This window comes from Gorilla gorilla, chromosome 17, assembly GCF_029281585.2.
Source record: "Gorilla gorilla gorilla isolate KB3781 chromosome 17, NHGRI_mGorGor1-v2.1_pri, whole genome shotgun sequence".
Classification (NCBI taxonomy): domain Eukaryota; kingdom Metazoa; phylum Chordata; class Mammalia; order Primates; family Hominidae; genus Gorilla; species Gorilla gorilla.
In genome coordinates, this window is record NC_073241.2 from 76,196,151 (window position 1) to 76,208,391 (window position 12,241).

At 55.4% G+C, this 12,241-nt stretch overlaps 3 protein-coding genes across 15 annotated transcripts in view; 1 reads left to right on the forward strand and 2 right to left on the reverse strand.

The window, feature by feature from the left end:
- Nucleotides 1-12,241, forward strand: part of KATNAL2 (katanin catalytic subunit A1 like 2) — a 240,550-nt gene that overhangs the window by 39,030 nt on the left and 189,279 nt on the right. The window lies entirely within an intron of this gene.
- Nucleotides 1,697-4,412, reverse strand: LOC129528415 (elongin-A3-like). Its single transcript, XM_055368795.2, has one exon. The coding sequence runs from the start codon at nucleotides 3,564-3,566 to the stop codon at nucleotides 1,929-1,931; it is 1,638 nt and encodes a 545-aa protein (XP_055224770.1). The 5' UTR covers nucleotides 3,567-4,412; the 3' UTR covers nucleotides 1,697-1,928.
- On the reverse strand, nucleotides 7,594-10,309 carry LOC129528410 (elongin-A3-like). The gene has a single exon (XM_055368790.2). The coding sequence runs from the start codon at nucleotides 9,461-9,463 to the stop codon at nucleotides 7,826-7,828; it is 1,638 nt and encodes a 545-aa protein (XP_055224765.1). The 5' UTR covers nucleotides 9,464-10,309; the 3' UTR covers nucleotides 7,594-7,825.

Sequence of the window (12,241 nt, forward strand, 5' to 3'; positions counted from 1 at the left end):
CAAGCCACCCGAGATTCTCTCTTGAATTGCTGTCAAGAAATAGAGACTGGCGTTGTCTCTGGCCCTTGCTGGGGAAGCTTTTCTGAGGTTTTGTTTTTTTAATTTGAGACGGAGTTTGGCTTTTGTTGTCCAGGCTGGAGTGCAATGGTGGGATCTGGGCTCACTGCAAACTCGGCCTCCCGGGTTCAAGCGATTCTCCTGTCTCAGCCCCTTGAGTAGCTGGGATTACAGGCGCTCGCCAGCAAGCCCAACCGAGTTTCGTCTTTTTAGAAGAGACGGGATTTCCTCATGTTGGTCAGGCTGGTGTGCAACTCCGGACCTCAGGGGGTCCGCCGGCCTCGACCTCCCAAAGCGATGGGAATAGAGGCGTGGGTCACCATGCCCGGACATGCCTGAGTTTCACAGGGTCGCTGATTGGATTATGTCCCCTTCCCCGGAACGAATGCTTTTCTGTCTTCCTTAAGGGTAGTATCTCTGTGACACCCTGTTCTGGCTCCTTACATGTTCTTCAGGCTTGAGGGCCTCTTTTGAGGTGCACCGGCATCCACTCAGCTGCCTGCTTCCAGAAGCTTCCCAGCACCCACTCTGCTGACAGCCAAGGGCACAGGACTTTGATCTCTTCTGCTGCCCTTGCTGGGTTTTGCCTTGCGGCTTAGGTCTTTCTATTTCTCTCTCTACCCCTCACTGTCGGTAACGCCTGCGAACCAAGTTTACTTAATGGTGTGTGTGTGTGTGTGTGTGTGTGTGCGTGCGTGCGTGTGCCTGCTTATGTGTGCGTGTGTGTGTGTGTGTGTTTCTTTGTGTGTATGTGTGTGTGTCGTATCTGGCACACGGATCTGTGATTACCAGCCCGTGTGAAGCCAACAAATGCCCTGAGTTAGAATGCAAACTTTCACCAAAGCTTGCAGGAGCTCGTAGGAGGTGAAGTCAAGGTAGTTAACCCGGTCATCTCATGGTAATTAGAAACTCTGATTGGCAGGTTTAGACTTCCTGATCGAGAACCTAAATAAGCTGATTAAGGTGTCGCCATTCTTTCACAGGGGTTCTGGGTGAAAAGATTGGGATTGATTCTTTGCGGTGCTTAGTAAAAGTATTTTGACTTAAGGAACGTAGCAGTTGTTAGCATTTATGTATGAAATCCAAGAGTTCCTTTCTTCAAATAAACAGCAGGTTTCTTTGAGATGTGCTCCGCTTGTGTCACCCAGGCTGGAGTGCAGTGGAATGAGGAAGGGTCACTGCAGCCTCCGCTTGCCCAGCTCAGGCGATCCTGCCACCTCAGCCCTCTAAGAAGCTGGGACCACAGGGGCCGTGCCACCACGCCGGGCCCATTTCGGTATCTTTTGTGGAGACGGGGTTTCTCTGTCTGTCCCAGCCTGTTCTCCACCTCCTGGGCTGAAGCGATCTGCTTTCCTCGGCCTCCCAGAGGAGGATGGCTGACGATTACAGGATCATGCCCGGCCTTTTCTCTAAACGAAAACACCAACGGCAACAAAACATTTTGCGTAGTCGGAGTTATCAGTGTCAACTGATGGATTGAGAGTTTGTGTCTAAGAAGTCCTTCCTTATGTACTCGATGATTTCAAAAGAAAGGAAAAAAGACAAAAGGGAATCTCACATCTTGTACCTGATTTATGATTGCAACTAGGGCGTTATTTAAAAGACGATCAGTGAACCACCAAAGTAGAATTGATCCGAATGCGTTCATAATATCTTGTGAATTCTGAGGTGTCCTCCAAGCAGGGAGGCAGTGGCTGGGTGTGGGAGGCAGAAATCACAGGGCCAGCCCTTGACACCTGCAGGATTCGGAGGCTCAACTTTGCACCAAGCCAAGGGTTCTGGTGTCCATCGGAAGTTTCGTTCCCCAACCCGCACTGACTTTGCATTGGCCCTCCTCCCCCCAGATTTTATCTGTAAGGCAAGTGCTGAGTTTATCGTCGGGAGAATCTTCCCTTGTAGTCTCGAATCGCCTTGGCCATCAGCGGGGCCACTTTCTTGGCAGCCTGTTTTCGGGTTTTGTCCGCGGGCGCCGCGTGCTCGTTGCTGCTGCCGCCGCTAATGCTGCCGCCGCCGCCTTCCCCGAGGCCGGAGGGAGCCTGGCTGCTTCCTGCGGGCTTGGGGGCTGGCTCGATCTCTCCATCTCCGGGGTCAGCGGCTCCTGCAGACTTCTCTTGCCTCCTGGAAGCATCATAAGGCGTCTTGGCCACAGAGTTGAAACAGATCATCTTTGTCTGTCGGCCGCTGGGTTTGTTTTCACGTGCGGATCGGATTTTCGCGGTCACTACTCGCAGCCGCTGCTCTCGGGCGTCCCGAAGCCGCAGGTAGAGCTCCCGCCAAGACTCGTGCTCCTGTGGCTTTTCTTCCTTGAAGTCCTGGAGACAATGAATCCTCCATAATTCATCTGTCTCTCGAGCGAGTGCGGGATTGTCTTTCTCTGTGCGGTACAGCTGATCGGGCGTCCACCCTGCCAGAACGGGTTCAAGAACCGAGTAGGGGACCCCTTCCACGTCGCCGAGGGCGTCCGGATTGTTCCTAGGCACCCGGAGGCACTGCTGGCGCAGCGTCGGCACCTGGAGCTGGCAGGCAGGCCTGGAGCCCGAGTACACCGGCATCTTAGCGTTCACTCTGCGTCCAGGGAAAGCAGCTTCCTCCTGGAGCGTTGGCGCGGAGAGTGCTTCTGGGTTTGCCTGGGAGGTCATGGCCTCAAAAGCGGACAGCAGATCGTAGTTGGCCTGCATCCAGGCCTCTGAGGGGTCCCAGAGCTCTGAGAAGACATGGCTGGGCAGCGTTTTCGGCCCGGCCGAATCAGCGCCGGCCGCCTGCAGCCTCTCTGAGTGGCTTTCCTGGACAGGAGGCGATTTCTGAGCCGAAGCCCCGCGGGACGATTTGTGCCCCTTGCTGTGGCTCACCACCGCTTCCCCCTGGGGTTGGCCCTGGCAGCCTGGACCCAGCAGAGGCCCGCCCTGAGCGGCGTGAGCGTGGCCTCTTCCGCGTTGCTTCCCGGGCACAGCGGGCTCAGGGCCCTCGGGCATCGGGAGGGGAGCGGTGCGCGTTGGAGGGGCCCGATGGGGGCCGGAATCAGCTGGGGCCATTCTGGGGCGCTTTCTCTCGGCTCTGGGCTCGCGACTGGGAGACCTCGGGTGAGGTCTCTGTTGCCCCGGAGGTGTTCTGCGTGCTGTCCGTCTGTGCTCAGGGCTGTGAGATGGGCTCCTGGGGGCCGTCGCGTTTTCTGGGAAGCCCCAGGCCTTTTCCCGGTCCTGAAGAGCCTCCCCGAAGCGCTGTCGGGAAGCGCTCTCCTCAGGGTCCTGTGGGTCAGGCCCGGTGTTTCGGTCCACGAGCACCAGCTTCTTCCACCGGGCCGCTAAGTCTCTGGCAAAGTCGCCCACGTGCTGGTGCTTCCGCAGGCGCCTCACCGTCTTTCTGATTCCAGTCTCCGCCAGGAGGTCTGCCGTCATGGGCAAGGCGGAGAGTTTCTGCAAATATTTCTCTAGCCTTTTCGGGTCCGTCTTAGTGGCCAGACGCACCTGCAGCTTCTCCACTGCGCGCAGCGTAGTGGACCGTGCCGCCATCTCGCCAGAGCTGTGCAGGCGTCGCTGTCCTCGCGGTCGCGGCTCTGTCCTCGGGGCGGCGGCACAGGCAGTGTGGGGTGGCCGGTCCTCGCTGCCCGGTCGCCAGGCAGCGACCTCGGGATGTGGAGTCACAGCCTGGAGCGAGCTGGGTCCTCGGAGCAGCGGGCCACTTGGTCTGGAACGCCGGTCCTTGCAGACAGCTGAGCAGGCCCGCTTCTGTTCCTCGGGATGTGCAGCCGCAGCCTGGAGTGACCTGTGCGGTGCGCCGTCCAAGGCAGAGTGAAGCTCCGCTGCCAGAGCCCGGCCTTATGTAGCCAGCCCCGGGCCCACCCAGGGCTCAAGCCCTGACCCCCTTGGCCCCTGGGCTGCCCCGCCCCGATAGGAATTCATTCCGTCAGCCCAATGCAGCCAATCGGGACGGTCCACGCCAGGTGGACTGCTGTGCCCCGCAGGTTCATTAGGTTAATTGCAGCCTGGACACACCCCACTGAGTTCTACCGTTGGCCCTCCATGTTCCCAGCTTCCACATCTGTGGATTCCAAAAGACACAGAGAGAATCTTCTTGGGAGTCAAAGCGAAAATAACAACACCGCAAGACGAAATCGTAGGAAGAAGAACCAACAGAGGATGACAACTCTTTACCTGGGATTGACGTTGTGTGAGGGGACTTGGAAACATTCGTAGAAAAGTAGGATTAAGGGAGAAAGAGGAAATAGGCGTATTTTACTTCTCAGCCTCGGCTCCATCAACTTCAAGACCCTTCTGGAAGCAGTGTCTTTTCCCCGCCGTCTAGCCCATCGCTAAAGCCCCCAGGGTCCTGGGAATTTAACTATTTCCATGCAATCTTTTTTCCTTTGTTAACTGAAGAAAACTGGGTGCCCTTTACAGGTTTTCCAAGACGAGGAAACAAAGAGAAGTCAGCAGGCGCCAAATCAGGACTGTCAGGTGGACGCCTCACGGTTTCCCATGGCAGGTCTTGCCCAGCTGCCCTTGTTCGAAGAAAGCCATGATCAGGAACACTGTCGTGGTGGAGAAGAACTCTCTGGTGGGGACCTTCTTCGCTCCAGCTTTGGCTAACTTTCTGAAAACGCTCTGCTAGCGAGCAGATGTGATCAGGGTTTGGCCCTGCAGGAAGTCAACCAGCAGAATCCCTCTAGCATCCCCACCCCCCACAACGGTGGCCATGACCTCTGTTCTTGACTGCTCCTCCACGGCTTCAACTGGAGCACTGCCAGCTCTTGGTAGCCATGGCTTCGTACTTGGTCTTCAGGATCCTGCCGGTAGAGCCAGGTTTCATCTCCTGTGACCAATCTTGGAAGAAATGCTTCAGGATCTTGCTCCCACCGGTTGTTTAAAATCTCCTCGGAAAGGCTTGCTCTGGCCTGCGGCTGATATTGGTGCCACGGTTTGGGCAGCCGAGTTCCACTCTCACCTTTCAGTCCAAATGAGGAAAACAGAACCATTTCAAGTGTCTATGGTGTCGGCTATTGTTTCTGCTGTCGGCGGCGATTTCGCTTAATGTTTACATCCTCGCATGACATTCTCTCTCTCTCTCTGTCTCTCTCTCTCTCTGTGTTTGTGTGTGTGTGTGTGTGTGTGTGTGTGTTTCTTCCGCAGAAGGATAATCGTTAAAGCCTGAGAATCGGGGAATGGGGATTCGGGTGTTAAGCCTTTTCTGAGAATTACCCTCCGTGTCGTGTAGAGAAATAAGTAAATTTGCTGTGTTTCCAGACTTCCAGCTGCCTCACGAAGAGGATCCTAGTGCAATAGTGGCGATGCTTCCAGAGCTCCCTGAATGAGGATTATCTTGTAAATAGGTGGGAAGGGAATTGAGCTGTCCTGGGTCAGTGTAGTAATGTTACAGCAGGATCCTTAGGTTGATGCTGAATTCTATCTGGGGTAGATTTATATTTTGTGCGGGGGTTGTTTCGTTTCTGTGTTTTCGAGCGGGATTGTCGCTGTGGGAGCCGGGATCTGCTAAGGTTTGTCTCGTTCTCCAGTAATGAATGAGTTTAATGGGTGCAGGCGCTGTTTTCAGTAGCATGCCAGTGGGGGCATCGATGAGCTATGAGGGGCTAGAGCTTGCTCGGATTGTTTCCTTGTGTTTGTGTTTTGAGTTGCGTTTGCTCGTATCATGTTTGTTTTCCATTTTGGCAGGTGAAACGTTTTCCAGGAAGAAAGGTTGTTGCCAGTGGATTTGGTTCCGAGGGGCTGGGGTTTCTGGCTGGGAGTGGGGAGGGGCTGCACGGTGATCGGTGGCTACTCCACCTCCAGAAAGAGCGTGTGGCTTCTCTGCCTTGGGGAGGATATTCTGCTCTCTTGTGAGTTTTGCAAGCCACCCGAGATTCTCTCTTGAATTGCTGTCAAGAAATAGAGACTGGCGTTGTCTCTGGCCCTTGCTGGGGAAGCTTTTCTGAGGTTTTGTTTTTTTAATTTGAGACGGAGTTTGGCTTTTGTTGTCCAGGCTGGAGTGCAATGGTGGGATCTGGGCTCACTGCAAACTCGGCCTCCCGGGTTCAAGCGATTCTCCTGTCTCAGCCCCTTGAGTAGCTGGGATTACAGGCGCTCGCCAGCAAGCCCAACCGAGTTTCGTCTTTTTAGAAGAGACGGGATTTCCTCATGTTGGTCAGGCTGGTGTGCAACTCCGGACCTCAGGGGGTCCGCCGGCCTCGACCTCCCAAAGCGATGGGAATAGAGGCGTGGGTCACCATGCCCGGACATGCCTGAGTTTCACAGGGTCGCTGATTGGATTATGTCCCCTTCCCCGGAACGAATGCTTTTCTGTCTTCCTTAAGGGTAGTATCTCTGTGACACCCTGTTCTGGCTCCTTACATGTTCTTCAGGCTTGAGGGCCTCTTTTGAGGTGCACCGGCATCCACTCAGCTGCCTGCTTCCAGAAGCTTCCCAGCACCCACTCTGCTGACAGCCAAGGGCACAGGACTTTGATCTCTTCTGCTGCCCTTGCTGGGTTTTGCCTTGCGGCTTAGGTCTTTCTATTTCTCTCTCTACCCCTCACTGTCGGTAACGCCTGCGAACCAAGTTTACTTAATGGTGTGTGTGTGTGTGTGTGTGTGTGTGCGCGCGTGCGTGTGCCTGCTTATGTGTGCGTGTGTGTGTGTGTGTGTTTCTTTGTGTGTATGTGTGTGTGTCGTATCTGGCACACGGATCTGTGATTACCAGCCCGTGTGAAGCCAACAAATGCCCTGAGTTAGAATGCAAACTTTCACCAAAGCTTGCAGGAGCTCGTAGGAGGTGAAGTCAAGGTAGTTAACCCGGTCATCTCATGGTAATTAGAAACTCTGATTGGCAGGTTTAGACTTCCTGATCGAGAACCTAAATAAGCTGATTAAGGTGTCGCCATTCTTTCACAGGGGTTCTGGGTGAAAAGATTGGGATTGATTCTTTGCGGTGCTTAGTAAAAGTATTTTGACTTAAGGAACGTAGCAGTTGTTAGCATTTATGTATGAAATCCAAGAGTTCCTTTCTTCAAATAAACAGCAGGTTTCTTTGAGATGTGCTCCGCTTGTGTCACCCAGGCTGGAGTGCAGTGGAATGAGGAAGGGTCACTGCAGCCTCCGCTTGCCCAGCTCAGGCGATCCTGCCACCTCAGCCCTCTAAGAAGCTGGGACCACAGGGGCCGTGCCACCACGCCGGGCCCATTTCGGTATCTTTTGTGGAGACGGGGTTTCTCTGTCTGTCCCAGCCTGTTCTCCACCTCCTGGGCTGAAGCGATCTGCTTTCCTCGGCCTCCCAGAGGAGGATGGCTGACGATTACAGGATCATGCCCGGCCTTTTCTCTAAACGAAAACACCAACGGCAACAAAACATTTTGCGTAGTCGGAGTTATCAGTGTCAACTGATGGATTGAGAGTTTGTGTCTAAGAAGTCCTTCCTTATGTACTCGATGATTTCAAAAGAAAGGAAAAAAGACAAAAGGGAATCTCACATCTTGTACCTGATTTATGATTGCAACTAGGGCGTTATTTAAAAGACGATCAGTGAACCACCAAAGTAGAATTGATCCGAATGCGTTCATAATATCTTGTGAATTCTGAGGTGTCCTCCAAGCAGGGAGGCAGTGGCTGGGTGTGGGAGGCAGAAATCACAGGGCCAGCCCTTGACACCTGCAGGATTCGGAGGCTCAACTTTGCACCAAGCCAAGGGTTCTGGTGTCCATCGGAAGTTTCGTTCCCCAACCCGCACTGACTTTGCATTGGCCCTCCTCCCCCCAGATTTTATCTGTAAGGCAAGTGCTGAGTTTATCGTCGGGAGAATCTTCCCTTGTAGTCTCGAATCGCCTTGGCCATCAGCGGGGCCACTTTCTTGGCAGCCTGTTTTCGGGTTTTGTCCGCGGGCGCCGCGTGCTCGTTGCTGCTGCCGCCGCTAATGCTGCCGCCGCCGCCTTCCCCGAGGCCGGAGGGAGCCTGGCTGCTTCCTGCGGGCTTGGGGGCTGGCTCGATCTCTCCATCTCCGGGGTCAGCGGCTCCTGCAGACTTCTCTTGCCTCCTGGAAGCATCATAAGGCGTCTTGGCCACAGAGTTGAAACAGATCATCTTTGTCTGTCGGCCGCTGGGTTTGTTTTCACGTGCGGATCGGATTTTCGCGGTCACTACTCGCAGCCGCTGCTCTCGGGCGTCCCGAAGCCGCAGGTAGAGCTCCCGCCAAGACTCGTGCTCCTGTGGCTTTTCTTCCTTGAAGTCCTGGAGACAATGAATCCTCCATAATTCATCTGTCTCTCGAGCGAGTGCGGGATTGTCTTTCTCTGTGCGGTACAGCTGATCGGGCGTCCACCCTGCCAGAACGGGTTCAAGAACCGAGTAGGGGACCCCTTCCACGTCGCCGAGGGCGTCCGGATTGTTCCTAGGCACCCGGAGGCACTGCTGGCGCAGCGTCGGCACCTGGAGCTGGCAGGCAGGCCTGGAGCCCGAGTACACCGGCATCTTAGCGTTCACTCTGCGTCCAGGGAAAGCAGCTTCCTCCTGGAGCGTTGGCGCGGAGAGTGCTTCTGGGTTTGCCTGGGAGGTCATGGCCTCAAAAGCGGACAGCAGATCGTAGTTGGCCTGCATCCAGGCCTCTGAGGGGTCCCAGAGCTCTGAGAAGACATGGCTGGGCAGCGTTTTCGGCCCGGCCGAATCAGCGCCGGCCGCCTGCAGCCTCTCTGAGTGGCTTTCCTGGACAGGAGGCGATTTCTGAGCCGAAGCCCCGCGGGACGATTTGTGCCCCTTGCTGTGGCTCACCACCGCTTCCCCCTGGGGTTGGCCCTGGCAGCCTGGACCCAGCAGAGGCCCGCCCTGAGCGGCGTGAGCGTGGCCTCTTCCGCGTTGCTTCCCGGGCACAGCGGGCTCAGGGCCCTCGGGCATCGGGAGGGGAGCGGTGCGCGTTGGAGGGGCCCGATGGGGGCCGGAATCAGCTGGGGCCATTCTGGGGCGCTTTCTCTCGGCTCTGGGCTCGCGACTGGGAGACCTCGGGTGAGGTCTCTGTTGCCCCGGAGGTGTTCTGCGTGCTGTCCGTCTGTGCTCAGGGCTGTGAGATGGGCTCCTGGGGGCCGTCGCGTTTTCTGGGAAGCCCCAGGCCTTTTCCCGGTCCTGAAGAGCCTCCCCGAAGCGCTGTCGGGAAGCGCTCTCCTCAGGGTCCTGTGGGTCAGGCCCGGTGTTTCGGTCCACGAGCACCAGCTTCTTCCACCGGGCCGCTAAGTCTCTGGCAAAGTCGCCCACGTGCTGGTGCTTCCGCAGGCGCTTCACCGTCTTTCTGATTCCAGTCTCCGCCAGGAGGTCTGCCGTCATGGGCAAGGCGGAGAGTTTCTGCAAATATTTCTCTAGCCTTTTCGGGTCCGTCTTAGTGGCCAGACGCACCTGCAGCTTCTCCACTGCGCGCAGCGTAGTGGACCGTGCCGCCATCTCGCCAGAGCTGTGCAGGCGTCGCTGTCCTCGCGGTCGCGGCTCTGTCCTCGGGGCGGCGGCACAGGCAGTGTGGGGTGGCCGGTCCTCGCTGCCCGGTCGCCAGGCAGCGACCTCGGGATGTGGAGTCACAGCCTGGAGCGAGCTGGGTCCTCGGAGCAGCGGGCCACTTGGTCTGGAACGCCGGTCCTTGCAGACAGCTGAGCAGGCCCGCTTCTGTTCCTCGGGATGTGCAGCCGCAGCCTGGAGTGACCTGTGCGGTGCGCCGTCCAAGGCAGAGTGAAGCTCCGCTGCCAGAGCCCGGCCTTATGTAGCCAGCCCCGGGCCCACCCAGGGCTCAAGCCCTGACCCCCTTGGCCCCTGGGCTGCCCCGCCCCGATAGGAATTCATTCCGTCAGCCCAATGCAGCCAATCGGGACGGTCCACGCCAGGTGGACTGCTGTGCCCCGCAGGTTCATTAGGTTAATTGCAGCCTGGACACACCCCACTGAGTTCTACCGTTGGCCCTCCATGTTCCCAGCTTCCACATCTGTGGATTCCAAAAGACACAGAGAGAATCTTCTTGGGAGTCAAAGCGAAAATAACAACACCGCAAGACGAAATCGTAGGAAGAAGAACCAACAGAGGATGACAACTCTTTACCTGGGATTGACGTTGTGTGAGGGGACTTGGAAACATTCGTAGAAAAGTAGGATTAAGGGAGAAAGAGGAAATAGGCGTATTTTACTTCTCAGCCTCGGCTCCATCAACTTCAAGACCCTTCTGGAAGCAGTGTCTTTTCCCCGCCGTCTAGCCCATCGCTAAAGCCCCCAGGGTCCTGGGAATTTAACTATTTCCATGCAATCTTTTTTCCTTTGTTAACTGAAGAAAACTGGGTGCCCTTTACAGGTTTTCCAAGACGAGGAAACAAAGAGAAGTCAGCAGGCGCCAAATCAGGACTGTCAGGTGGACGCCTCACGGTTTCCCATGGCAGGTCTTGCCCAGCTGCCCTTGTTCGAAGAAAGCCATGATCAGGAACACTGTCGTGGTGGAGAAGAACTCTCTGGTGGGGACCTTCTTCGCTCCAGCTTTGGCTAACTTTCTGAAAACGCTCTGCTAGCGAGCAGATGTGATCAGGGTTTGGCCCTGCAGGAAGTCAACCAGCAGAATCCCTCTGGCATCCCCACCCCCCACAACGGTGGCCATGACCTCTGTTCTTGACTGCTCCTCCACGGCTTCGACTGGAGCACTGCCAGCTCTTGGTAGCCATGGCTTCGTACTTGGTCTTCAGGATCCTGCCGGTAGAGCCAGGTTTCATCTCCTGTGACCAATCTTGGAAGAAATGCTTCAGGATCTTGCTCCCACCGGTTGTTTAAAATCTCCTCGGAAAGGCTTGCTCTGGCCTGCGGCTGATATTGGTGCCACGGTTTGGGCAGCCGAGTTCCACTCTCACCTTTCAGTCCAAATGAGGAAAACAGAACCATTTCAAGTGTCTATGGTGTCGGCTATTGTTTCTGCTGTCGGCGGCGATTTCGCTTAATGTTTACATCCTCGCATGACATTCTCTCTCTCTCTCTGTCTCTCTCTCTCTCTGTGTTTGTGTGTGTGTGTGTGTGTGTGTGTTTCTTCCGCAGAAGGATAATCGTTAAAGCCTGAGAATCGGGGAATGGGGATTCGGGTGTTAAGCCTTTTCTGAGAATTACCCTCCGTGTCGTGTAGAGAAATAAGTAAATTTGCTGTGTTTCCAGACTTCCAGCTGCCTCACGAAGAGGATCCTAGTGCAATAGTGGCGATGCTTCCAGAGCTCCCTGAATGAGGATTATCTTGTAAATAGGTGGGAAGGGAATTGAGCTGTCCTGGGTCAGTGTAGTAATGTTACAGCAGGATCCTTAGGTTGATGCTGAATTCTATCTGGGGTAGATTTATATTTTGTGCGGGGGTTGTTTCGTTTCTGTGTTTTGGAGCGGGATTGTCGCTGTGGGAGCCGGGATCTGCTAAGGTTTGTCTCGTTCTCCAGTAATGAATGAGTTTAATGGGTGCAGCCGCTGTTTTCAGTAGCATGCCAGTGGGGGCATCGATGAGCTATGAGGGGCTAGAGCTTGCTCGGATTGTTTCCTTGTGTTTGTGTTTTGAGTTGCGTTTGCTCGTATCATGTTTGTTTTCCATTTTGGCAGGTGAAACGTTTTCCAGGAAGAAAGGTTGTTGCCAGTGGATTTGGTTCCGAGGGGCTGGGGTTTCTGGCTGGGAGTGGGGAGGGGCTGCACGGTGATCGGTGGCTACTCCACCTCCAGAAAGAGCGTGTGGCTTCTCTGCCTTGGGGAGGATATTCTGCTCTCTTGTGAGTTTTGCAAGCCACCCGAGATTCTCTCTTGAATTGCTGTCAAGAAATAGAGACTGGCGTTGTCTCTGGCCCTTGCTGGGGAAGCTTTTCTGAGGTTTTGTTTTTTTAATTTGAGACGGAGTTTGGCTTTTGTTGTCCAGGCTGGAGTGCAATGGTGGGATCTGGGCTCACTGCAAACTCGGCCTCCCGGGTTCAAGCGATTCTCCTGTCTCAGCCCCTTGAGTAGCTGGGATTACAGGCGCTCGCCAGCAAGCCCAACCGAGTTTCGTCTTTTTAGAAGAGACGGGATTTCCTCATGTTGGTCAGGCTGGTGTGCAACTCCGGACCTCAGGGGGTCCGCCGGCCTCGACCTCCCAAAGCGATGGGAATAGAGGCGTGGGTCACCATGCCCGGACATGCCTGAGTTTCACAGGGTCGCTGATTGGATTATGTCCCCTTCCCCGGAACGAATGCTTTTC